The sequence below is a fragment of the Chiloscyllium punctatum genome, chromosome 22 (assembly GCF_047496795.1).
Source record: "Chiloscyllium punctatum isolate Juve2018m chromosome 22, sChiPun1.3, whole genome shotgun sequence".
NCBI classification, from domain to species: Eukaryota; Metazoa; Chordata; class Chondrichthyes; order Orectolobiformes; family Hemiscylliidae; genus Chiloscyllium; species Chiloscyllium punctatum.
In genome coordinates, this window is record NC_092760.1 from 67,771,319 (window position 1) to 67,796,894 (window position 25,576).

The 25,576-nt window shown below is 40.4% G+C and overlaps 2 protein-coding genes across 7 annotated transcripts in view; one reads left to right on the forward strand and one right to left on the reverse strand.

Moving 5' to 3' along the window:
* immp1l (inner mitochondrial membrane peptidase subunit 1) overlaps nucleotides 1-9,200 on the reverse strand; it is a 177,956-nt gene extending 168,756 nt beyond the window's left edge. The window contains exon 1 of one of the 3 annotated variants that reach the window (XM_072592574.1): nucleotides 9,113-9,200. The gene's annotated coding sequence lies outside the window, so the exon portion shown is untranslated. Of the gene's footprint in view, nucleotides 1-5,042; nucleotides 5,064-9,112 lie in introns of those variants that run through there. The other 2 variants (XM_072592575.1, XM_072592576.1) reach the window with 2 other exon arrangements.
* Nucleotides 9,201-9,349: 149 nt separating this feature from the next.
* elp4 (elongator acetyltransferase complex subunit 4) overlaps nucleotides 9,350-25,576 on the forward strand; it is a 642,250-nt gene continuing 626,023 nt past the window's right edge. For all 4 annotated transcript variants that reach the window (XR_011963758.1, XM_072592591.1, XM_072592592.1 and 1 more), the window contains exons 1-2: nucleotides 9,350-9,504; nucleotides 16,160-16,195. Coding sequence is in view for 3 of the 4 variants with exons in the window: in XM_072592591.1 (XP_072448692.1) it covers nucleotides 9,375-9,504; nucleotides 16,160-16,195 (166 nt within the window). In the remaining variant the exon portion in view is untranslated. The remainder of the gene's footprint in view (nucleotides 9,505-16,159; nucleotides 16,196-25,576) is intronic.

The following is a 25,576-nucleotide window of genomic DNA, read 5'->3' on the forward strand; positions in this document are numbered from 1 at the left end:
GATCCCTGCCGTTCCCTTCACTGTTTTGATCACACAGCATTGCCCTTTGATGTGAAGGGCAGTGCTTGTCACTGGCCACTCGGGTGTTTTCCTATCTTCCTGGTGGTGGAAATTGAATAAAGATTCGTGCACTTTGTGTCTTTCACTGTGTGTCACACTTACACACACACACACCATGGGTGCTGGGGAAAAAATAAGCACTACCGCGGTTAGGCGGTAGTGTGGGGGTTAAGAAAAAAAAAGATTTTTGATTTGATCCCTGCCATTCCCTTCACTGTTTGATCAGACATCATTGCCCTTTGATGTGAAGGGCACTGCTTGTCACTGGCCACTTGGGTGTTTCTTTTCTTCCTGGTGGTGGAAATTTGAATAAAGGTTTGTGCACCTTGTGTCTTTCACTGTGTGTCACACCTGCACACACACAACATGGGTGCTGGGGAAAAAAATAAGCACTAATGCAGTTAGATGGTAGTGTGGGGGTTAAAACAAAACAGGAGAGTCAGCTGACTCTGAGAGCTGGCTGTTGAGGGAGCTGGACCAGTGTGCATGTACTGCAAGGACTCCACCTTAAAAAAAACAGGAGAGTCAGACATCCTAAAAAAGAAAGAAAAAAAGAAAAAAAAGATAAACAGAAGATTTTTGATTTGATCTCTGCCCTCCCCTTCACTGTTTGATCACACAGCATTGCCCTTTGATTTGAAGGGCACTGCTTGTCACAGGCCACCCGACTGTTTCCTTTCTTCCTGGTGGTGAAAATTTGAATAAAGATTTAAACACCTGCACACACACGGGTGCTGGGGAAAAATAAGCAAAAAAAAAATAAAAAACAGGAGTGTCAGAAGTTCTGTAAAAAAAAATAAACAGGAGAGTCAGGGGGTTCTGCTCACTCTAAGAACTGGAAAAAAAAGTGTCAGAGGTTCTGTAAAAAAAACAGAAGACTTTTGATTTGATCCCTGCATCCCCTTGACTGTTAAACCGAGGCAAGAGCGAGGCCATGCTCTTCAGGAACTGGGCAGACCAATCCTCGATCCCCTTCACCGTCAGGACCGACCATCTGAGGGTGCTGGGTATTTGGTTCGGGGGGGCTGGGGCATGCACCAAGTCTTGGGAGGAGCGCATCAGCAAAGTGAGGCAGAAACTGGGCAGATGGAAGCTACGGTTGCGGGGAAAAAAACCTGGTCATCAGGTGTGAGGCACTGTCATTGCTGTTATACGTGGCACAGGTCTGGCCTATTCCCAGAACCTGTGCTGCTGTAGTCACCCGGGCCATCTTCCAATTTATATGGAGGTCAAAGATGGACCGGGTCCGAAGGGACTCAGTGTATAAAAATCTGGGCAAACGGGGAAAAAATACACCCAATGCCACCCTCACCCTGATGGCCACCTTTGTGTGTGGCTGCATCAAGCTATGTGTGGATCCCCGCTACGCAAACACCAAGTGTCACTACATACTGAGGTTCTACCTGTCCCCGGTGTTGCGAAGGATGGGCCTGGCCCCGCTGCCGCGGAATGCTCCAAGTAGTTGGACTGTTCCATATCACCTGTCCTTTGTGGAGAAGTTTATGAAGAAAAACACCTTTGACCACAAGTCCATCAGGAAGTGGTCAGCACGTAGTGTCCTTGAGACCCTTCGGGAAAAGGAGAGGGCGGATCCTATCGAGCGGTTCCCTGAGCAGACTGTCAAAGCCATTTGGCAGAATGCCTCATTGCCAGAACTTTCCAACAGGCACCAAGACATGGCTTGACTGGTGGTGAGAAGGGCTCTGCCTGTGAGATCGGACTCTCAGCCACACCGCACACTGCCCTCGAAGCGGCTGCGGGAGGGAACGAGACTGTCACACATCTCCTTCTGGAATGTGCCTATGCAGAAGAAGTCTGGAGAGGAATGCAGTGATGTTTGTTGAGGTTCGTCCCGAGCAGCGCCGTGACATGGGACTCTGTGCTCTATAGTCTGTTCCCCGGGACACACACCGACTGTGCCTGGAGGATCATCACCTCGGTGAAGGACGCTCTCTGGGTGGTCCGAAACCTGTTGATCTTCCAGCTAAAGGAGTTGACCCCGACTGAGTGTTGCAGACTGGCACATTCCAAGGTCCAGGACTACGTGTTGAGGGATGCGCTGAAGCTTGGGGCAGCTGCCGGCAAGGCGTGGTGGGGGAAGACCACCGTGCAACATCTGCATGCCTAAGAAGAACAGGGGGCCCACACAGTCATTTGGGCTCTGCTGACGCCTCAGCTAAATATATGGATATATGATTGATAAACGTACAGACCTGTATATACAAATGATAAATTCTGATCTCTGTGTGCAAATGTTTATGTATGTATGGCATGACCAACTGTACCGACCATCAAATTATTTTATGAATAAAGTATATTTTTGAAATTAAAAAAAAGTTTGATCACTCAGCATTGCCCTTTGATGTGAAGGGCACTGCTTGTCACAGGCTACTCGGGTGTTTCCTTTCTTCCTGGTGGTGGAAATTTGAATAAAGATTCGTGCACCTTGTGTCTTTCACTGTGTCTCACACCTGCACACACACAACATGGGTGCTGGGGGAAAAAATAAGCACTACCGCAGTTAGGAGGTAGTGTGGGGGTAAAAAAAAGAAAAAAAAACAGAAGATTCAGGGGTTCTGTTCACTCTCACAGCCAACACTGAACTAACTAGGTCAGTGTCTTGTGTTATGCACGTGTAAATAAAAGGTAACTTGACAGGATAGCAGGTTTTGTAGAGTTATTTTACCTGCCTCCTTCAGAATTAAGTTATGAGTGGGAAGGCTTACGGTCAATCTTCTTCTACTGCAAACAATTGATGCCCCTAATTGCCTAACTAATAACCACTGTTATTAACTTAGCTGCAGACTGGGCTGTTGCCATGTGGAATAAGTTAAAAATCACACAACACTAGGTTCTAGTCAAACAGGTTTATTTAGAAGCACTAGCTTTCAGTGCACTGCTATTTCATCAGGTAGCTGTAGAGCAGGATCATAAGACACAGAATTTATAGCAAAAGATCGAAGTGTTATGCAACTGACTTGATATATTGAACAAACCTAGATTGCTGTTGAGTCTTTCATCTTTTAGAATGGGTTGCAGGTTTCAATTCACGAATACATAAATCCCAGAACTTCTTTCAAATCACATTCCCAAGATAACTTAAGGTTTTATACAAAAAGGTGACATCTCAGCTCAGACAATGCATTAAAGGTGTGAGGTTAGAGTCTGTATGTATTCCAATCCTGAGTCAGGTTGGTTCTATTTCCAAAGTATTAATTTATAAAATGTCACACGGATTGACAGCCTACAGATTGTGCGCTTTTGGAACAAAATAGAATGTATTTGCAAATACAATTCTGCAAATGCAAATTCACCTTGCAGACGTATATGTGTATATGTGTGTGTGCATGCATGTGTGGGAAAGACAGAGTATGTGTGGTTGGGAGGGGAGGAGACAGAGTGTGAGTGTGTGCATGTGAGTGTGCGTATGAGAGTGTGCGTGCTTGGTAGAGTGTGCGCCTGGGTGTGACAGAGCAGAAGCCTGTGAGAGGGTGTACGTGTGGGTGAGAGTGTGTGGAGTGTACGTGTGTGCATGAGAGACAGCAGGTGTATGAGAGGGGCTGCATTAGAGTGTGAGCACGTAAGAGTTAATGTATATGTGTGCTTGTGTATGAGTGTGTGTATAGTGTAGTGGGGTCACCTGTAATGTGACATATACCCAAGTTTCTGGTTAAGGCCACCCTCGTGGGTACCGAAGTTGGCTATCGGCCTCTGCTCGGCAACTCAATACTATGTGGAATGCAAAACAATTAAAACCATGTGGCCAATTTCCCTAGTGTTCATGGTCCCCTAACAAAGGCATTCAGTGCCCCAATAGTTGGGACTGAATTCAATGAGGAAGGGGTAGCCTGCTGAGAGCCATGTCCCTGCCCTTTCTGTTAACTCTTCCAACATCCCTCTCCCAATAGCCTCCACCAAGCCAATTACTCTGACATTATGTAACTGTAGCCTGGATGGCTCTGCAATCCTGAGTGCCGGTTATTCAAGCAGCAGCCACAGGTCCATGGTGGCACTGTTAAGCTAAAGAGCTGCAGTCTATAATTGGAAACAGCCATCAGTCAGCAAGTTCTGCTCCCCTAGGGTATTGATTTCCTGGGGAAATACCAATTATTGGCCTCTCAGCTACCTGATTGGCTCATGGTTCAATACAACTGTCTGAACAGAAGCAGTATGGGTCTTTTGCTGGCTCTTCAGTCAGTATACTTGACCTTTGACACATAAGATTTTACTCTGCATGTGGAAACAACTCCTCATATTAGACCAATGAAAATATCCTTTTCTATTATTACTTCTTTGATGAAGTAAGAATGAGACTTGAGAAAGGTAATGCTGTAAAAGTTTTATATAAGGACTTTCAAAGGTCATTTGATAAAGTACCAAACTTACTTAGAAATTAGAAGACATAATTACACGATTGTAACGCGATAGCAGTAAGGCAAGTATGAAATTAGCTAAATTGTAGGAGCTTAATGTGCAGTGAGGACTTCAAGGGATCATTGGCTGATTTTATTATATATAATTGTACTCTCTTTACAAACTCAGAACAATGTTGAAGTTTGTAAAGCATATCTACATTGTAAATAACAAATGGGACTGTAGCAGATTTCAGGATGATTTGGTCAAATAGATAGACACATTGCAGAGGCTATTTAATGCAGATAAGTGTAACATGCCTCAGGGAAAGCTAGAATGGAAAGGGGAAGAAATTATCTTGTGCAGGAGGTTAATTAGGATTTGAAATGCCCTACCTGAAAGACTGGATTGGAACTTTCTAAGGCAATTGGGGCTGCAGTTGAAGAAAGCTAATTTGCAGCATGTGAAACAAAATATTAAAAACTGCACATAAATAACAAACACTGATATTCACATAATAAATTCAAATCAGTTACAAATATCATACTCCCATGACATAAAAATGATTTAGTAAACAAAAACTGTTTGTGATTTTTGAGATTTGTAGCTCAGGTTGTAAGTTTACTCACTGAGCTGCTAGGCTTGTTCTCAGACGTTTCATCACCATGCTAGGTAACGTCATCAGCGAGCCTTCATTGCAGCACTGGCGTTCTGTCCCGGTTTCTATTTAAGTGTCTTGGCCTGTTAAGATGGGTGATATCTCTTCTGGTTCTTTTCTTTTCAGAGGTTGATAAATAGGGTCCAAATCTGAAACTCCATCAATAAACACATTAATTTGAACCCCATTTAGCAACCAGTGAAAGAAAAACTGAAATGATATTTATAGACCAAGACATATAAACAGAAAGTGGGACAGAACACCAGCGCTTCAACGGAGGCTCACTAGCGTAGTGACGAAAAGTCTGAGAACAAATCTACCAACTCAGTGAGCAAACTTACAAACCGAACAAGAACCGTGTTGACCTCAATGGAAGAAGAAATCGATGAGCACATCAAACAAGCCACTGATGCACTATCTGTAGTTTGAGAAACTCAAGAAGCGGAATTTCACCTCATAGTTTTTAAATATAATTTAAATGCTCAGTCAGTACACTGGACTATTTTCAGCAAGTTTACATTACGTTTTCTTTTAATAGTAAATCTAAACATTAAAATAAATTAACATATTAAGAAAAAGCTACTTTGATTAATCAAACTCAATGTACATACAATGTGGCTTTACATACCTAATTCTTAACATGTCCATATGAGTTTACAATTATTTGCAATCTCTCTCGGACAATTTGATCAGTTTAATCATGCTTGGAATATAGTCTCCGCATCGTTTATGCAATCAGTGCAACCCAATTTGAACTCTGATGAAAGGGTACAAACTTGAAGAATTAACTCTGTTTCTTTCTGCATAGATGTTTTTCATCTTGTATTTTGTGTTCTTTATATTTAAAAACACATCCAATTTGCACAAAAACCTTTTCCATGTAATGATGCTTTAATACATTAAAACATCCCAAGGCTCTTCAGAAGAGTGTTATAATGCAAGTCTGGCACTGAACGATGTATGGTAGAAAACCAAAAACTTGGTCAAAAGGAAAAAGAGCGTCTTAAAGTATGAATAGGAGGTAAATAGCTTGGAGAACGTAGGGAGAGACCTCAGGTTTACAGCCAGGTAGCTCAAGACTGCCCCTGCTGCAGCAATTAAAATTCCTCCCATCATGTTCATGTGTTCTATGGAATCCTTTGCAAGCAGAAGAGGGCTGACTGTCCAAGTAGTGAAGATACTGAGATTAAAGCCTCCAGTAAACGGATGAATTTACTGTCTTCTGCTCAGACGTGCAGTCAGTGCACAGACTGATGAGCATCTGCAACTACTTGAAAGAGATTGGGATCCAGGATAATTTGACACAAGAGTGAAGTTGTGTCATTTGGAAGCTGGATCAACCAGTCCTTTGTCCCCTTCACTATCAGGGGCTGGGAATATAATTTGAAGGTGCCCACATATGCACTGTATAACTGGAAGAATACAGTGCAAACATGGGAAAAATACTCCCTCTCCATTGCAGGTAAGAACCTGGTCATCAGCTGCTGTAAAGATTCCTGATGAGGGGCTTTTGCCTGAAACGTCAATTTTCCTGCTCCTCGGATTCTGCCTGACCTGCCGTGCTTTTCCAGCACCACTCTAAGCTGGACTCTGATCTCCAACATCTGCAAGTCCTCACTTTTGCCTAGCTGTTGAAAATGGTTCAAATTTAACCAATTTTTAACTCACAAAGTGTGGAAATCACCTGAGTTATTTAGTGAGAGATTAAAAAGGCAATTTGTTCTCAGGGACATGTATAAATCTTGAGATAAAGTGGGGGGAAAGCATTCACAACATTTTATCCACATAGCCACATCTAGGCATAGTTGTGGACATCCACATTATGCAAACACAAAGTGTCATGACGTTGTTTGGCTCTTCCTGTCCCCAGTGTTGCAATGGATAGGTCTGGTCACATTGCTGTGGAATGCTCCAAGAAATTCAACAGTGGCATACACCTGCCCTCTGTGGAGAAATTTATACATAAAAACCATCAATCACAATTGAGAGCTGGTCAGCTTCTAAAACCCGAGAGTCTAGATTAGAGTGGTGCTGGAAAAGCACAGCAGGTCAGGCAGCATCCGAGGATCAGGAAAATCAACGTTTCGGGAAAAAGACCTTCATCAGAAATGGAGGCAGGGAGCCTCCAGGGTGGAGAGATAAATGGGGTGGGGGGCTGGGAAGAAGGTGGCAAGGAGTACAATGGGTGAATGAGGGTGGGGATGGAGGTGATAGGTCAGAGGGAAGGGTGGAATGGATAGGTGGGAAGGGAGATTGGCAGGGTAGGACAGGTTATGAGGATGGTGCTGAGCTCATTTATCTCTCCACTCTGGAGGCTCCCTGCCTCCATTCCCACCCCCATTTTGCCCGAAACAATGATTTTCCTGCTCCTCTGATGCTGCCTGACCTGCTGTGCTTTTCCAACGCGACTCTAACCTAGACTCTGGTTTCCAGCATCTGCAGTCGTCACTTTTGCCTAGTTGGTTCTAAAACCCTAGAGTCTGAACATGATAAGGAGATAGAGGTCCTGTTGATGGTTTCACAAAGCAGACTACCAAAGTCAGTTGGGTGAGTGCTTTGTTACCAGCAAGCAGCAAGACATGGCTTGCTTCATGATGAGAAAGGTATATCTTGGTATGTTTTTTTCCAAATGCCTGAATCCTTCATAACTAACATCCCGAGGGCTACCATTAACCAAACACTGTACTGGGCAATCCATGTATACAGCAAATGCACACTGGCAGCAGACAGTACCATCTACAAGATGTACTGCAGCAAATCAACAAGGCTCTTTTGATCGCACCTCACAAACCAATGACTTGTACTATCTAGAAACAAAAGGGCAGGAAGTGCATGGAAATACCACCATCTACAAGTTTGCCTTCAAGCCATACATCATTCTGACTTCGAACGATGTTGTCCTTCCTTCACTTGTTCCCAAACTCCCTTACTAATAATTTTGTAGGTATATCTACAAACCAAGGATACAGTAGTTCAAAAAAACAGCTCACCACAACCTTCTCAAGGATGATTGTGGATGGGCAATAAATGCTGGCCTAGCCAACAATGTCGACACACCACGAAAAAGTTGAAAAATAGCAAGCACTGTCCATGAGAATAGTATTCCCACATAGGTGGAACATCACACAGACATGAGAAAAGCAAATAATAATAACTTGAATTCTTGAGAGATTATGGATGAATGAAGGCAGAACTGATGAGAATAAATAATCATTTTGTTCATAACAATTTCTTTAATAGAATGGGCAAACTGGTTAACTTGTCACAGTAAATGACAATATGCAAACGTTTTTTAGAAAAGGGGGTTGTTCGTAGAAATGTATTTTAAGTACACTGGACATTATGACGACATATTTTTGTGACCTCTGTTGCTTTCTTTTTTGATGAGAGAGCCCACACACGAATCAACTCACTTTTGAATGTTGGTTAAGCCATGTGATACCTTAGTGACAACAGGGTCAAACGAGGTGATAACTGTAACAAAGCAGGCTACAGTCCATGGAGGGGTCAAAATATTGGGGTGGGGGTGGGGGGACGGTAATCAAAAAGAACAATGCAGAAGCAGCCATTGCAAATGATCTACTGGCAATGATTTGACTGATGAAATGGAATCAAGTCATTATTTTTAACTCTCAGAAATAAAACCTGAAATTGCTGGATAAACTCAGCAGGTCTGACAGCATCTGTGGAGTGAAACAGAGTTAACGTTTGGAGTCCAGTGACCCTTCTTCTAAAGAAGTTCATTATTTTTAATTGTCGATAGTCATACATGACATAGATCCACTTTCCACTGGATCTCACTCCTATTTCTCTCTTTCAAGTCCTCCACAGCACACTGTGGGATTTGTAGTTCCAACGCAGCACTCCAAACAGCAACTCCAACAAGGCGCATGCGCATTTGATCAAATACCCTCCAGTGACAGTTGGCTACGGTTTGACAGCTTTGAATCTCCGGTGCCATTAAATGTCTAACTCATTTAAATCAAGGACATTGGTAATAGTAACAACGGCTTCTAAAATAAGTAAAGTTCAAATCTGTACCTTTTCTTCTCAAACTGAAGATTAACACGAGGCTTTCACAACGTCAGCCGTGCGTGCTCTCAAAGACCCGCTGGTACGGAAGGTAAGGGGATAAACCAATCACAAATAAGCTATTATGCGCCCCTGACAGCGACGGTTAGAAACAGTAGCGCTGGTTGGATAGCCCTTCCTAGGACGCTGTTGATTGGTGTTGCCGACCACGCCTATCAGCCACGCCCCTGCCTTTTACCCAAAGTGCAACGCGGACAACAGCCGTGCGAAGATGGCATCTTGCAGTGGCACGAGTTTTCAGCGGAAGATACGGAGCCAACGGGTGCCTGGGACTCGGCCGTCACTGCGGAATGGGCAGCTGTTACTGTCTACTGGGGTACCGTCTCTAGACTATATTATAGGTCAGTGAGCCCGGTTCCTGTAACTGAAGACGCAAGTAGAGGGTGTCTGTAATTCGAGACTCAGCCTCCCCACCCCACGTAACTGACCCCTGATTGACAAAGGAACAGATCGGGCAAGGGACACTCAGCTGTTCATAATTTTTCCTTGTTTCGCCCAGGGGGTTGACTATCTGGAGTGCGGGGATACTTTCCAAACCTTCAGACGAAGTATTATGAACTATGAGGACGATATTGTGGAACTTCAAAAAAGCATTGACAAGTTGGTGGACTGGCTAAATTGGTGGGGGTGAGGTTCAATGCAGAGAAGTATGATTGGGAGGACACTGAAAAAACAACAAAAGGGTGCAATTCTTCAGATGCTGCAGGAGCAGAGGGACCTGGATGCATGCATGTACATTCCTGATGAAGGATTTTTGCCTGAAATGTCAATTCTCCTCCGATGCTGCCTTACCTGCTATGTTTTTCCAGCACCACACTCTTGACTCTGATCTCCAGCATCTGCAGTCCTCATTTTCTCCTGTATGTATGTGCAGAGCTTTCAAAGTGGTAGAACAAGTGTAGAGAACAGTAAGTAAAGCAGGATGTTTTTGGCTTTATCAGGACCATAGAGTACAAATGTAGGGAGGTGATGTTGAGCTTGTACAACCCACTTGTTGATCTTAGGTTATAAGAATGATGCAAAGGCATTGAAATGAATGCAGAATTGATTTCCCAGAATGGTTCCAGGTTTGAGAAACTTCCAACCTCTTCAGTCTAATTTTATAGTTGAACTGTTGTCCCTGGAGGGAAGGTTGAGGGGTGACCTGGAATGTCAACCTGACTGAGGTTTTCAAAACCATGTGCAAAGTATGCTGATATGAAATTGTTCCTGCTTGTACAAGAGACAAGAAAAAGGAGTCATGAATTTAAGTAATATGCAAACAAAGCACAGGTGGTGTGAGGGACAACCTTGTTATGCACAGTTAGGGTATAGAATGCATTGCCTAGAAATGTGGTGGAGACAGGTTCAGTTGAGGCATTGAAGAAGTTGTTAGAGTCAGACAGCACAGAAATGGATGCTTTGGTCCATGCTGAGCAGATATCCTAAATAAATCTAGTCCCATCTGCCAGCATTTAGTCCATATCCCACTCAACACTTCTTAATCATATACTTATCCAAATGGCTTTTAATTGTTGTAATTGTCCCAGTCTCCTCCACTTCCTCTGGCAGCGCATTCCATACACACTCAACCCTCTGTGGATAAGTTGCCCCTTAGGTCGCTTTTATATCTTTCCCCTCACCTTAAATTTATGCTCTTTACTTTTGGACTTTCCCAACACCAGTGAAAAGACCTTGTCTATCTACGTTATTCATGCCCCTCATGATTTTATAAACCTCTAAGGTCACCTCTTAACTTACACTCCAGGCAAAATGGTCAAAGTTTATTCAGCCTCTCCCTAACAGCTCAAGCCCTCCAACCTTGACAACATCTTTGTAAATCTTTCCTGAACCCTTTCAGGTTTCACAACATCCTTGCTATAACAGGGAGACCAGAATAGCACACAGTATTCCAAAAGTACACTAATGTATTTTCCAGCTGCAATATGACCTCCCTACTCCTACACTAAATACAGTGACTAATAAAGGCAAACATACCAAACGTATTCTTCACTATGCTATCAACCTTGGACTCTACTTTCAAGGAACTATGAACCTGCACTCCTAGGTCTTTGCTCAGCAACACTCCCCAGGACCTTACCATTAAGTGTATAAGTCCTGCCTTGATTTGCCTTTCCAAAATGTAGCACCTCACATTTACCTAAATGAAACTTCATCTGCTAGTCCTCAGCTCGTTGGCCCATCTGATCACAATCATGTTCTACTGAGTTACCCTTCTTTGTTGTGCACTACACCTTCAATTTTGATGGCATCTGCAAACTTACTAACCATACGTTCTGTGTTCACATTCGAATCATTTTTATATAAATGATGAAAAGCAGTGGATCCAGCACAGATCCTTGTCGCACACTGCTGGTCACAGGCCTCCAGTCTGAAAAGCAACTCTGCACCACCAACCTCTGTCTTATACCATTGAGCTAGTTCTGTATCCAAATAGCTGGTTCTCCCTGTATTCCATATGATATTAACCTTGCTAACCAGTCTATGGCTGTCCTTTTTTTTTTCAGGATAGTAATGGTGTGCAGGGACTTTTTATTTGCTCAGTTTGTGGAATGTGGGTGTCATTGGGTAAGTAGCATTTATTACCCATCCCTGGTTGCCCTTGAAGGTGGTAATGAGCTGTTGCCTTGAATCACTGCAGTCCACCTACTATGAGTTGACCCACACTGCCATTAAGGTGGGAATTCCAGGATTTTGACCCAGCGACAGTGAAGGAATGCCAATATGTTTCCAAGTCAGGATGGTGAGTAGCTTGGAGGTGATGTTCCCATAAATCTGCTGCCCGTGTCCTTTCTGGATGGTCATGGGTTTGGAAGGTGCTGTCTGAGTATCTTTGGTGAACTTCTGCAGTACTATCGTGTAGATAGTACACACCTGCTACTGAACATCAATGGAGGAGGGAGTGGATGCTTGTGGATGCAGTGGCAGTCAAATGGACAGTTTTGTTCTGGATGATGTCAAGCATCTTCGGTGTTGTTGAGGCTGCACTCGTCCAGGCAAATGCAGAGTATTCTATCACACTGGAGGAGAAAGTGAGGACTGCAGATGCTGGAGATCAGAGCTGAAAATGTGTTGCTGGAAAAGCGCAGCAGGTCAGGCAGCATCCAAGGAGCAGGAGAATCAACGTTTCGGGCATTAGCCCTTCCTCAAGAATGAGGAAAGTGTGTCCAGCAGGCTAAAATAAAGGTAGGGAGGATGGACTTGGGGGAGGGACGTTGGAAATGCGATAGGTGGAAAGAGGTCAAGGTGAGGGTGATAGGCCAGAGTAGGGTGGGGGCGGAGAGGTCAGGAAGAAGATTGCAGGTTAGGAAGGCGGCGCTGAGTTTGAGGGATTTGACTGAGACAAGGTGGGGGGAGGGGAAATGAGGAAACTGGAGTTGAACTCAGATTTCTCCAGTTTCCTCATTTCCCCTCCCCCCACCTTGTCTCAAGTCAAATACCTCGAACTCAGCACCGCCTTCCTAACCTGCAATCTTCTTCCTGACCTCTCCGCCCCCACCCCACTCTGGCCTTTCACCCTCACCTCCTTCCACCTATCGCATTTCCAACGTCCCTCCTCCCTACCTTTTATCTTAGCCTGCTGGACACACTTTCCTCATTCCTGAAGAAGGGCTTATGCCCGAAATGTCGATTCTCCTGTTCCTTGGATGCTGCCTGACCTGCGCTTTTCCAGCAACACATTTTCAGCACTATTCTATCACACTCCTGACTTGGACCTTGTCGACTTTCGGAAGTCAGGAGGTGAGTTACTCACTGCAATATTCCTAGCCTCTAACCTATTCTTGTGGCCACTGCATTTGTGGTGAGCCCAATCGAGTTTCTGATCAATGATAACTCCTGGGTTGTTGATAGTGGGCGATTGAGTGAATTGAATTTATTGTCACGTGTACCGAGGCACAGTGGAAAAGCTTTGTCTTGCGAGCAATACAGGCAGATCAGAGTTAAGTAATATAGATAAGTAAATAATAGGTAAACGGTGGCAAAGACAAAAGCACAGGTACAGGCGAATGTTAAGAGTTTGTGTCCATTCAGTATTCTAACAACAATAGGGTAGAAACTGTTTTGAAACCGGCTGGTGCGTGTGTTCAGGCTTCTGTACTTTCTCCCCGATGGTAGAGGTTGTAGAAAAATATTGCCAGGGTGGGGTGGATCTTTGAGAATGCTGGTGGCCTTTCCTTGACAGCGGGCCTGGTATGGTAACACCATTGAATGTCAAGGGGTGGTGGTTAGGCTGTCTCTTGGGAGATTAGCCCAAGATAATTGAGCAGGGTGCAGGTGCAATGGGCTGAAGGGTCACTGGACTCAACTGTAACTCTTTTTCTCTCTCCAGGTGCTGCAAGATCTGAGTTACTCCAGCACCTTTTTATTCTTGTTGCAGATTTTCACTATCATGTTCTTTATATTTAATTGGCCTCTTTCTACACTGTAATAATTCTGAGATTCTGTGAAGACTTGAAGTTCAGTGGAATTTTTCACAGTATGGCTATAACATAGAAGGAGGCTATTTGGACCATCGTGTCTATTCTGATTGAACAATTTACTTAGTCATTTCTGGCCTTCTCCCAGTAAGTTTGTACACAGATTTTGTTGATTTTCCAAGAATCTCTTAGACTGTAATTGAACTTGCCTCCATCACACACAGGCAGTTCATTCCAGGCCATAACCATTTGCTATGTGAATGTTTCTTTATATAAAAAACCAAAAGAGTTGTAGATGTTGTAAATGAGAAACAAATGGAAATTGCTGGAAAAGCTCAGCAGGTTTCACTCGACTGAAACATTAATTCTGATTTCTCTTCACAGATGCTGCCAGACCTGGGTTTTTATACTGTTTTTCAACATATTTTTAAATCTACAAACACTTGCACTTTATAGCTTCATGGGTGGGAACAGTTTCACCCTACCTACTGTCCAGACCCTTGTGATTTTGAATACCTCCATCAAATCTCCTAATGGCATTTTCTCCAAGGAAACCATTTTTTCTTTCTTCAATCTTCATATGTTCTCTATCCCTGGAAACATTTGTGATTTTTTTTTTTTCTTTTTGCTCCACCTTCTCTGATATTTTCTAGAAAGTGTAGTGCCCAAAACTGAATGCAGCACTCCAGCTGAAGCTCGCTGTGTCCTGTACAAGGTCCCTGCCTTCGATAAATTTTATAATATCTATTTTATTACCTGTTTATGTCGAAAAAACACAGCCCAAAATATTGCAGTTGTATTTTTTATTTGCTGGCTTGCCCTATTCAAATGTTTTCAGCCTTTTGATTTGGGTATTGATTTTGTTAATGCTGCATGATTATTCCAAATTCGAGAACAGTTGTTTTTGTCTGTACTTAAGATGTATGCAGTTCATTGTGAACATAGATTTTTAATCTCTCAAAAAAATTCTTCAGTTAATAGAGGGTACATTGATATCAAACTTTAAGTGTTTTATTTGAGATAACAAGAACTGGATTATATAGATGTCACTTTCTATTAATCAAACTCCAGTAACCACTTAAATTGTACAATTTGTTTAGGACTGATTTTGATTTATGGCTTTTGAATGGAGTTTGACCTGAGAGCAGATACCTATGCCTAGTAGAGAACTACTAAGTTGTAATCCAGTATGTATAGTGACTTTTCAAAATTGGGTCAATCTTTGAATAAAGTTTAAAAGTAATGCTGTTACTGGAATCAAAATCTTTATCATAACAGTGCTTTGTATTTTCAAGACTGGTAATTAAAACTATAGCTGTATCCTTCTGACTTTTGCACATCCTTGTTTCCGGTATGTGAAATTTCAAGTTTGGAATTGGAGGGAGCGTTCCACCGTGCTCTAGTAGTTTGCAGATTTGTTTAGACACTTGAAAATAACCTAATCCAAAGTTTGAGTTCTATAATTTTGAGGAGGAAAAGGGCTTCTGTAAATATCATAACTGCCCAATTAGTATCCCTTTTATGAATGCAAAAAAGCTTTTTAGGGAATTGTGAATAGAATAGCCTCCCTATCCAAGTTCAAAAGATTGTGTTGGGCATTTCAATCATTTTTTGGTTTTCTAATCATTTTTAAAATTGTATAATGGCCTCTTTTTAGTTGCCTGTAAGCTCGTGCAACTGGTGTAGCAATCATAAATAGATTTGTTGAGTGTGCTAACCAGTGGCTCGCAATCCTTTTTTGTATGTTGACTAGGCTTTTGACCAATGTGAGTGAATCTGAGTCTGGCAATTTAACTACTGCCAGCTGAACAAACTTTAGCCTTTGGGAGAACTAGCACAGTATTAGAGAAAATACCAAAGGAGTTTATTATTGTGCACAGGTCTTGATGACCTCTATGCATCTCCTCAAACATGCAAATTGGGAATGTGCCAGATACTGAAAGTAAATCCAGTGAAGCTCATTCACTCTCTCAGGTTATTTGTTGGATTAGACCCAGTGTCAAAATGTTCTGTATGGAATTCCAAGTGAGAAAATGTATCACATGTTAAACATTCTTAGGTGTACTGATTCAAAAGAAAAAACAGCTTTCGTTTTCTGTAGCACCTTTTGTGATTAGAAGGCATTGCAAAGGGCTTGAGAGCCTTTTATGGCATTTCCTTTTAAATGGAGTCAGTTGTAATGTAGACAAACATTTGTCACCAGCAAGGTTCCACAAACAGCAAAGGGATCACCCAAAATTTCTTTTCTGTTTCAAACAAAAATGTCGTGCAGGACCCCATGGTGAATATCCTTGCTCTTCTTTGGAATAGCTTGTGGATTAGCCAATATCTATTAGTATTGTAGTGGAAAAGATGCTGTGTGGGATTGAGGCTTATGCTGATTTCTTTCTTTTATCTTGTGAGTGGTTTTATGTTGCTAACTTGTCTTTTATAATTTTATCTTTGATAAATGGTACAATATTCAGTTTTTGTTCATAACTTGTAACTTTTCATGTAAAACTATTTCTGAATAATTCTTTTTAAAACCTTCTGTATTATTGAGGACACTGAAATTTTTATAATGTTAATTTCTTTTTAGGAGGAGGCCTGGCAGTTGGAACTCTTCTTCTTATTGGTAAGTAATCTATTACATTTTTAGCAGCTCACCATCACTGAGAGTTGGAGTTGAAACAAAATATTGAACTATTACTAATACAGTCTGATAATCATGTAGTGCAACTTACTAAATATTGTAATGCAACAACAACTTGCAATTGCATTGGGCTTTTAAAGCAGCAAACTGTACAGAGGAGCTTCACAGAAGCAATATTAAAAAAAATTGACACTGAGGCAAATGACCATGGTAGCTGTTTGGTGAAAGAGTTAGATTTCAATGAATATGTTAATGGAGCAAGAGAGATAGAGAACCTTTAAGGGAATCCCTGAACTTGGGCCTTGGCATTATAATGGTGCACACACAACATGAAGTAGTTGGAGTTGGTGGAATTTTGATGGATGGCAGTGCTGAATAAGCGAGTGTTTTTGAATAACTTGTGTATGCACTTATTGTGTTAGACTGACTGACTAATCATTTATCACTAAAAAACAAAAACTGCAGATGTTTTAAATGTGAGGGGAAAAAAAATTAAAATTTAGCAGATCTGGTAACGTCTGTAGAGACGTTTCAGGTCAACTGACCCTTCCTCAGAACTGATGGTAGCTAGGAAAATCTGTTTATATGCAGAAAATAGGGTGTGGGGAAGGGGTACAGAGTAAACAGTAGGTGGGGATAGAGCTCAGAGAGGGGAGTAATTAGGCAAACAAAGGAGTAGATAACAATCTGGCTGGGAGGGTGAAATGGCTAGCTAACAATGGGTGGTGTGTAATAGCAAACCGTGTTAATAAGTGAGACTACAGATGCTGGAGATTCAGAATTGAAAAGTGTGGGTTTATGCCTGAAATGTCAACTCTCCTCCTTGGGTGCTGCCTGACCTGCTGTGCTTTTTCCAGTGCCAGACTTTTTGACAAGTGATAACCAGGCAAAGTTGTTGGATTTGGGGTAAGGATATGGGAGACATCAAACCCTAAAGTTATTGAACTCTTCTTCAATTCAGTATTCATTGGTTTGCTTTCCTTATGCATAAAACTGTCCTTTTTAGAATTGAAAAACTCTCCAATTTGATATCTTAGCAGTGCTTGAAAGTGTGTCTTTTGAACTATAATCAGAGTCAAAATGTAGAAAAATGTGATGACCAGTTTATCCCCAACAAGGTGCTCTCTTTTCCTCTCCCACCCCCCACAAAGAAATAATGACCCCAAAATATATTTATTTTTGGTGAGAGATATAATAGAGTTTAGTGACAAGAATGATCTCATCCTTGATTTTACTTTTGAGCAAAAATAAAACTGAATTTTTAAAAATACTAATTCTGCATGAATAAATCTTATTTTCCACTTTTGTTTTTTGAAAATGAAAATAACAAATGATTTGTCAACAGACTTTGAGGAGCAAATCTGTGGGTTAATTATAAGAATTCTTAGTCTCGACCTTTCAATGGGTGCAGTAATTATATGGCCATATATCAGCCAAATGTCTGAATGTTGTTCAGATGTCTTTATATGAACATGAACTGCTTCAGTGTCTAGTCAGGAAAGGTACTACTGAACATTATGCAGACTGAAGTAGATATTCCCAATTCTGATCTTCTAGTGGAGAGCAGGTCTTTTGAAGTAGCTAAAGAGGGTTAGGCTGAGATCACTACCCACTGAGACTATAGGCTCTTGTCAGAGTGTGGTGCTGGAAAAGCTCTGCAGGGTCAGGCAGCATCTGAGGAGCAGGAGAATCAATGTTTTGGGCATAAGCCCTTAATCAGGAATGCTCATGCTCAAAATGTCTATTTTTTTTTTCTGCTCCTCGGATGCTGTCTGACCTGCAGTGCTTTTCCAGCACCACACTCTCAACTCTGAACTCTAGCATCTGCAGTCCTCACTTTCTCCTGTAGGTTCTTGTCATGCAGTGATAGTGTGACCTTACCTCTGAGCTAAGAGGTATTGGTTCAAGTCACACCTTGTCTTGTTGTGTAATACCATCTCGGAATAGTTGATTTTAAAATTATTCACCCACAGAAATTAACTCTTGTGGTGCAGAGTTGGTGCTCCTCCCCCCAACCAGGAGGCTGTAGGATCAAGTCTCAACTGGTTCAGCGGTGTGCAACATCCTCGTCTACTACAGAAACTCCTACAGTGATGAATGGAGATAATTAACCACCAACAACTGCAGCAATCATCCTTTCTGTGTCTTCAACCAGTGGAGAGTTTTCTTGCTGATTCAGAGTTTAGTTTTGCTTTGGCTCTTTGGCAGACTAGGTCAAATGCTGTCTTGATATTCAGGGCAGTCATTCTCACCCTTGGGTTCAAAGTTATGATTGGTCCAAGAGCTGAGTGGCCCTGCCAGAGTCCAAACTTAAAATATATCTCAGCACCAGGCTCTAGTGCAACAGATTTATTTGGAAGTATTAGCTTTTGGAGTTCTGCTTCTTCCTCAGCTAGCAAGTGGGGGTAGGATCAAAGGACTCAATTTATAGCAAAAGATCATCGTGTCAAGCAACTGATGTGATATATTGAATAAACCTAGATTGCTGTTAAGTCTGTCATCTTTTTGAATGGGTTGCAGGTTTTGATTCATTAATATGTATATGCCAAATTTCTTTCAAATCACATTCCTGAGGTAACTTAAGGCTTTATTTTTAAAAAAGTGTCATCTCAGCTCAGACAATGCATTAACGGTGTAAGGTTAGAGTCTGTCTGCATTCTAATCTTGAGTCCAAACTGAGCAACAGTGAGTAGATTAGAGTCTCTCTCTCTTGAGAGCACTAGGTGATTGTTCCATCAATTATCTGAGACTAATAGAAAGATGATTGGACAGGTTAGATTTGGCCAGTTTTCAGATTTATACTGTATGCAAAAACAGTTCTCCACATTACCTGGGTAATGCCAGTGTTGTAGCTGTACTAGAACAGCTTAGCTGGAGGTGAAAAAGATCCTGGAACTCAAATCTTCAATGCTATTGATGGAAAGTTGTCAGGGCTTATAGTCTTTGCAATATCCAGTGTTTTCAGTCATTTTATAATGTTGTGTAGGGTGCATCGAATTGGTTGAAAACTGGAATCTGAACTGCAACATCGGTGGAGAGGTGAAGGTGGATCATTCACTCAACACCTCAGGCTGAAGATGGATGATGATGCTTTAGCCTTATCTGTCTCCCTGTGCTGGGCGCTCTCATCATTGGAAGGAAGTTTGCAGAATCTATTCCTATTGGTTGTTTAAGCGTCCACCACTTTTCACAATTGGACGTAGCAAGATCTGGTCCATTGGTTGTGGGGTTGCTTAGTTTTGCATATTGCATGCTGATTCTGCTACTTGGCTTCAGGTGCTGTAGTGTTGTAGATTTGCTAGGCTAATTCCTCATGTTTTGGTATGTCTAACACTGTTGATGTGCCCACTAGTACTCCTCATATAGTGGGTGACGTGTATCTCTCTTGACAGAAGATTGGCTGGCAGGCAGAAAACATTGTGTACATAATTAAGTCTCTGAATGCCAGGATGTGACAAGTGGAATCCAACGTAGTATATGTTAGGGCTTCAATTTCTTTCACAGATTACACGAAGTTAGGTCGGAAAGTATGTTATGAAGATGAGCTGAGTTGCAGGTAGAGGTTGAATGAGCAGGCAAAAATCTGGCAGATAAAGTAGTAATGTGGGGAAAATGTGAAATTCTTTGCTTTGGCAGAAAGAATGAAAAAGCAATGTATTAAGTGGAGAATGACTGTAGGATTCTGAGATGCAGAGGGATTTAAGTATTCTAATGCATGTATAGCATAATCAAACTGGCTAATGAGATGCTATCCTTTATGAGATAGTTGAACATAAAAGTAAAGAGTATGTTGAATTATATAGTATGGTGATAATTCATCTGCAACATTAATTTTGTTTTTCTTAATTTAAGGATATAAATGCATTGTCTCCAATGTAGAGGAGGTTTACTAGATCAACATTTGGACTGAGTGAATTATCTAAAGAATGGATTGGACAGGCTGGGCATACTTTGACTGGAATTTAGAGGAGGGGTGTCTCGATTGTAATAAAACCTAAATGGCCTTAACAAGGTTTACATGGAAAGGATGTTTCCTCTTCTGGGTCAGTCCAGAACTAGGGGTACTGTTTAGATTTGGGAATCGGCCTTTTAGTGCAGATGAGAAGTTTTGATGGTTGAAACTTTGGAATTCTCTGCATCAGAAAACAGTGGAGGAAGGGTCATTAAATGTTTAAGGTAAAGTTGAATGGATTCGTGTTAGACAAGGGGATCAAAGGTTATCAGGGGTAGATGGGGAAATTGAAACACAATGATCAATCTTGACCTTATTAAATAACAGCTGACTTCAAGGGCCAAATAGTCTAATACTGCACCTGTTTCATACAGTTCTTTAACTGAATGGTTTTGGTAGGTTGGGGAAAATTCTGGGCCATGAGTTCAGATTGTGGTTGAATACAATTCTGCTGCTGATGGCTGAAAGTACCTCGAATGCTTAGGTTTTGAGTTACTAGATCTGATCGAGATCTATCCTATTAGCACAGTGGCAGAGCCACATCACCCAGTGAAGGATATCTCTCTGCGAGTACTATGTTGTGTGAATTTTTATTTTACAAATAGCGAATTTAGCATTTAAGTTTGCCTCCGATGAATCTCTTTTGCAAATCAATATATTACTCCTTATTGTCTCAGCACACTACAGGAGTAAGAACCAAGTAGTCTTCATGTGAAAATGATTAGTACAATTGTTCCCTGATTTCTAAAATATACTAACCTAATTTAGTTTCCTTGTTGAATATTTTGTCTAGATTTTTATTTGCATTCCAAGTTCTCTTGTTAACTCCATATGTGCACTTGTTATACTGAATTTTTAGCTTGCCCAGTGGTTGTGCTGTTACACCTGCCAGCAGAACAGTATTGTTGATTGATGTATGAACAAGCAGTATATTACAATTAGCACTTACACAGACAGAAATTACTGCAACTATCTTCTAAATTCATCTTATCTATCTGAAAATATCTGAAGATATTTCTTTTTTTATCATAAGAGAATAGATCCCTTCCTCACTGTTTTGCTATACGTTACTTCATACTGAACCTTTGCTTCAACTGGTCAGAGCCAAAACACTGACCCTTCAACTTTGTATTAGGGATTGGCTAGCTGAGCAGCCAGGCAAATCTGTAACCACCACTATCTTAAGGCTTGAGCAGCTAACGTGCCACAACTTCTTGCTAGTTTCCATGAAAGAGCCAACATATTATCTTTGAATGTTACTAGAATGCACAAGCAACGCTTTCATCTAAAGCTGATGTGGAACATGTACTCCTGAAAGATCCTTATACTTTTCAGAGAGCTTGTGTATTGTATGGATTTAAATTGTTTTGAACTGAATTTTACTTGAAACAGACTGTTAAGAGGTAGGATTCCATGGAACTGAGGGCAAATTACTGACATGATTGGGAAATATGTTGAATGGTAGGCAAAAGAAAGTAGGGATAACAGGTACTCCAAAATGCCATTGTGATTAGTGTCCACAAAAATCTGTTTGGGCCTCTATCATTAATAATTAATGACTTGGACACTACTTTCTATGCCACTGTCCAAATTTGCTGATGACTCCAAGTTAGGCAGCATTATAGACAGTAGAAATGATAGCATAAAGTTAAAAGGGATATTGATAGGCTAGATGAAAACCATAGTAAACTGTGGCAGATGGATTTCAGTGTAAGCAAGTATAAGGTTATACATTTTGGGTAGAAAAAGATAGATCAGGATGTTTTCCAGATAAACTATTTAATTTCATACTATGTCCAAAGAGACTTAGGGGTTCAAATGCACAGATCTTTAACATGCCAAGAATAGATGCAGGAAATTATCTAGAAGGCTAATGGAATGCTGGCTCATGTATTTAGAGGACTGGAGTATAATGATGCAGAAGTAAAACCTTGATTAGACCCTACTTTGAATACTGTGAGCAGAGCTAGGGACCAAATCTTAAGAGGGCTTTGAAGGAAGTACAAGAGTGATATGAATTTCAGGGGTTATGGTATGAGGAGATGCATGTATTGATCTAGACTTTAGAAGATTAAGGTGATCAAAACCTTCAAGATATCCACAGGAAAAGTCAAGGTTGACTACGGGCACGGTTTAAAAATTAGCACTGGACTGTTCAGGATAGATGTTCGGAAGCACTTCTACACATTAGGCTAGGAGAGGTTTGGAATGCTCTTCACAAATGGCAGCTGGTGCTGAATCAGTTGTTAGTTTTAAATTGCGTTATTGCTTCAATAGCAAAGGTATTGAGGGGATATAGGCCAAAGTTGGGTAGATGGAGTTAGCCCATAGATCAGCTATTATCTCATTGAATCATGAAACTTTGTTGAATGGCCTGCTGCTTTTTCAGTGTTCCTATGCAACCAGTTGATGTAGTTGTACAAAATTCCCCTCAATCAGCAGTAAAATATCTCCATATTATTTTGCCCAACAAACTTCCCTCATCTGTTGTTCAGTGATGGCAGCTGTTTCTTTTAAATTGCTGTTATGTCTTTTCTATATACTGTATCTATAACTTTAATTCCTAGGTTAATATTCATCATCTTTTGAAATACTTCAGTTGATTCTGCATCTGTAGTCTACTAAACAATGCATTTCATTTTCTCATGGGCTTTAACTTTTTTTATGTGGATGAACTTCTGACTGCATTCAGATTTTCATATCAAATACCATATTCTGGAAGGAACAATTATCTCAATTTAAATACTGTTCAAGGAACTCCTACCTATAAGGTTCACTATGCTCTGTGCTGCTTAATTATAAATGCCAAATTTATTCATTGTAGTTGAATAATGAAGTTTTCTCATAGTGTATATTAGTTGGGCATATGCAGTTGATCTGCTCCTTACTGTATATGGTCAGAACATTTTAAGCTAATTTAAATAGACAAAAGCAGCAGGCAGATCAGGGTTGAAGGAGTGACTCCTTTTTCTATGTCTAACTGTTAACATTTGGTAATTGTTTGTCTAGGCACTTTTAGTTTCTGTTTTATTTGTTGTGATTTTGGTGTTTAAAAATGTTTTGTACCTTTCATATTCTGAAGCAAGATTTTGTTACTGTGCCAGCTATAAATGGAAAAAATTATTTGAGGAATAATTTTAAATGGAATATAAACTTGTGATAGTATAATCTAAAAGTTCTTTTGTGCCTGCGAATTATCCACAACTAAAGGCACCATAGGTTTTTTCCACATGGATGTCAATTATTTTCAATGCTTTTTTAAACACATTTATTCCACGGATGAATCATCTTGGTTTTGAATGTTTGGAAACACGCCTGGTAGATCAGCCATTGCTTTAAGTGATTATTCACTGCAATGCAGTGTTTTAATTCCACTGCAGTGAAGTTTCGCATCATTGGCACATTTTTAAAATTGCTCAGCCATTAATTAAATAAAAAGTATGCTATTTCATGAAATTAGCTGGAAAAAAACAGACGTTCGGTTTATATAAGTGAAATAGTCACTTGTGTTCACTGCTCACCCAAAGTCATGGGTCATGGGATGATAAAATCCAGTTTTGAAATATTTGAACTCCTAATGTGCAGTTATAGGCTGTTGTTCTATTTATCTTTTGAATATACAGTGTCAGTGGGACAGTATGCTCTACACTCTCCTAATCGGATGTGTAGTTATACAGTTCTCCCTTTGCTCAGGTACTTGCTCCACTTGTATAATTGTGGTCAGATGTTTGGTGGTAAGCTGCAGGCCCATGTTAATAACTGCAACAACAAATGTCCTATCCATTATAGCAACTTGTTTTTAATTGTATTGAAAAAGCCAGTGTTGGTCTATCTTTGTCCTAATGATAAACTGTGTTGCAAGGCTCAAGACAGTGGAACAGGATAATGTTACAGGCGACAAAATAGGACTTAAATTTTATTTTTTTTTGTTGACGCAAGTTGAGAATCAAGACTAAATATGCTCATGGTTTTAAAAAAAAGGTAAACATAGTATGAACCACCTCCTCACCCTGCCTAAAAGAGGTACTGAAATTGATTTATTTTCACTTTAAAGAAATCGCTTTAATCTGAAATATTGCCATGTGCCAGGTTACCCAGTTCTGTGAATTAATGTAAATATTAACCATGGACATCTTCCAACATTCCTCATGTTTTTCTAAACTTGGCATGTTGTTATACTGCCCTCTTGTAAGCTCAGGTGCATTGGGGAAGGTCACACAATACAACGCTCACCTTTTTCACGAAAGATTGCACTTCAGTAAGTAAACTTCCTCTTCAATCAATTCCACCATTCCTCAAATTAGTTTAGTTGGAGAAAATTATTGTGCTTAACCTTCCAAATGCATTAGCTGGTTAATTTAATCTTGTAATAGTGAATTTGAAGCTTATTAAACTATTAGTTTGCTTCAGTACTAAAATTCTCCTGAGATGTCTATAGGGAGTTCAGTATATTCATTGCTATAATGGATCTAGAATGTAGCATTTTAAGAACTACATATGCTTATACATATTAATTTTGTCTATGTAACTTTGCAATGCAATTTTCAGTTTTATGCTTAAAAATCAATTGTTGCTTTATTTAAATGTTACACATCCAACCAAAAGTAACATTATTTTCAGAGTTACATTATAACTACTTTTTGTCTGTTTTGCTTTCTGCAACTCGTACACTACCTGAATTCTAGGTGAAATTGTCCTAACAAAGTTTCTTCACATATGTCAAAGAACTTGTGATGTACCAATTGAAATGGTACATATGCTTGCATTGATCATTAGATGAGTGAATGTCGTGGACAACATAGTGTAGCACCAGAGAGATCGCTGACCTGATACTTAAAGAATCCCAGGTATCTTCAAATCATTCAAAATAAAAATAATCTTTTTTTTTCTGTTTCACCAACATGTGCAATAACATTGTAATTAGAATTGCCTGCTCTCCCTTCATTTACTGCTTTAAATCTTACATTTACAGGTGCTTTTCAGCAGCACAATTGCACTTAATTAAGAATGCCTCTAGAGAACTGAAGAGGATTAATAACTTCTTTGTTAACAGCTACCAGCAAATTCAGATAAAAAAAAACCTTTTGTCATTAAATTTTGATGTACAATGTAATATTGATGTTTTTTGAGGTTGGAATAATCTCATGAATTTTATTATTTGGTGATTTTCAAATGGAGCAAAACGCCTGAGATAGAAGTGACTATCTCAGTTCGTTCGGATGGCTATTAAAGTATCTTCTGTTCTTTTGATTCATTCTTGTATTAACACAAAGCTATTTTTTTCAAGTTTTAAGACGTGAGCTGAATAAGTGCTTAAATGAATATATTGTAAAATACTTTGTAAATCTATCCTCTTTAAATTGTGGGGGTTTGGACTAAAAGGAGGTGAAATAAACCTTACTGCATTTGGT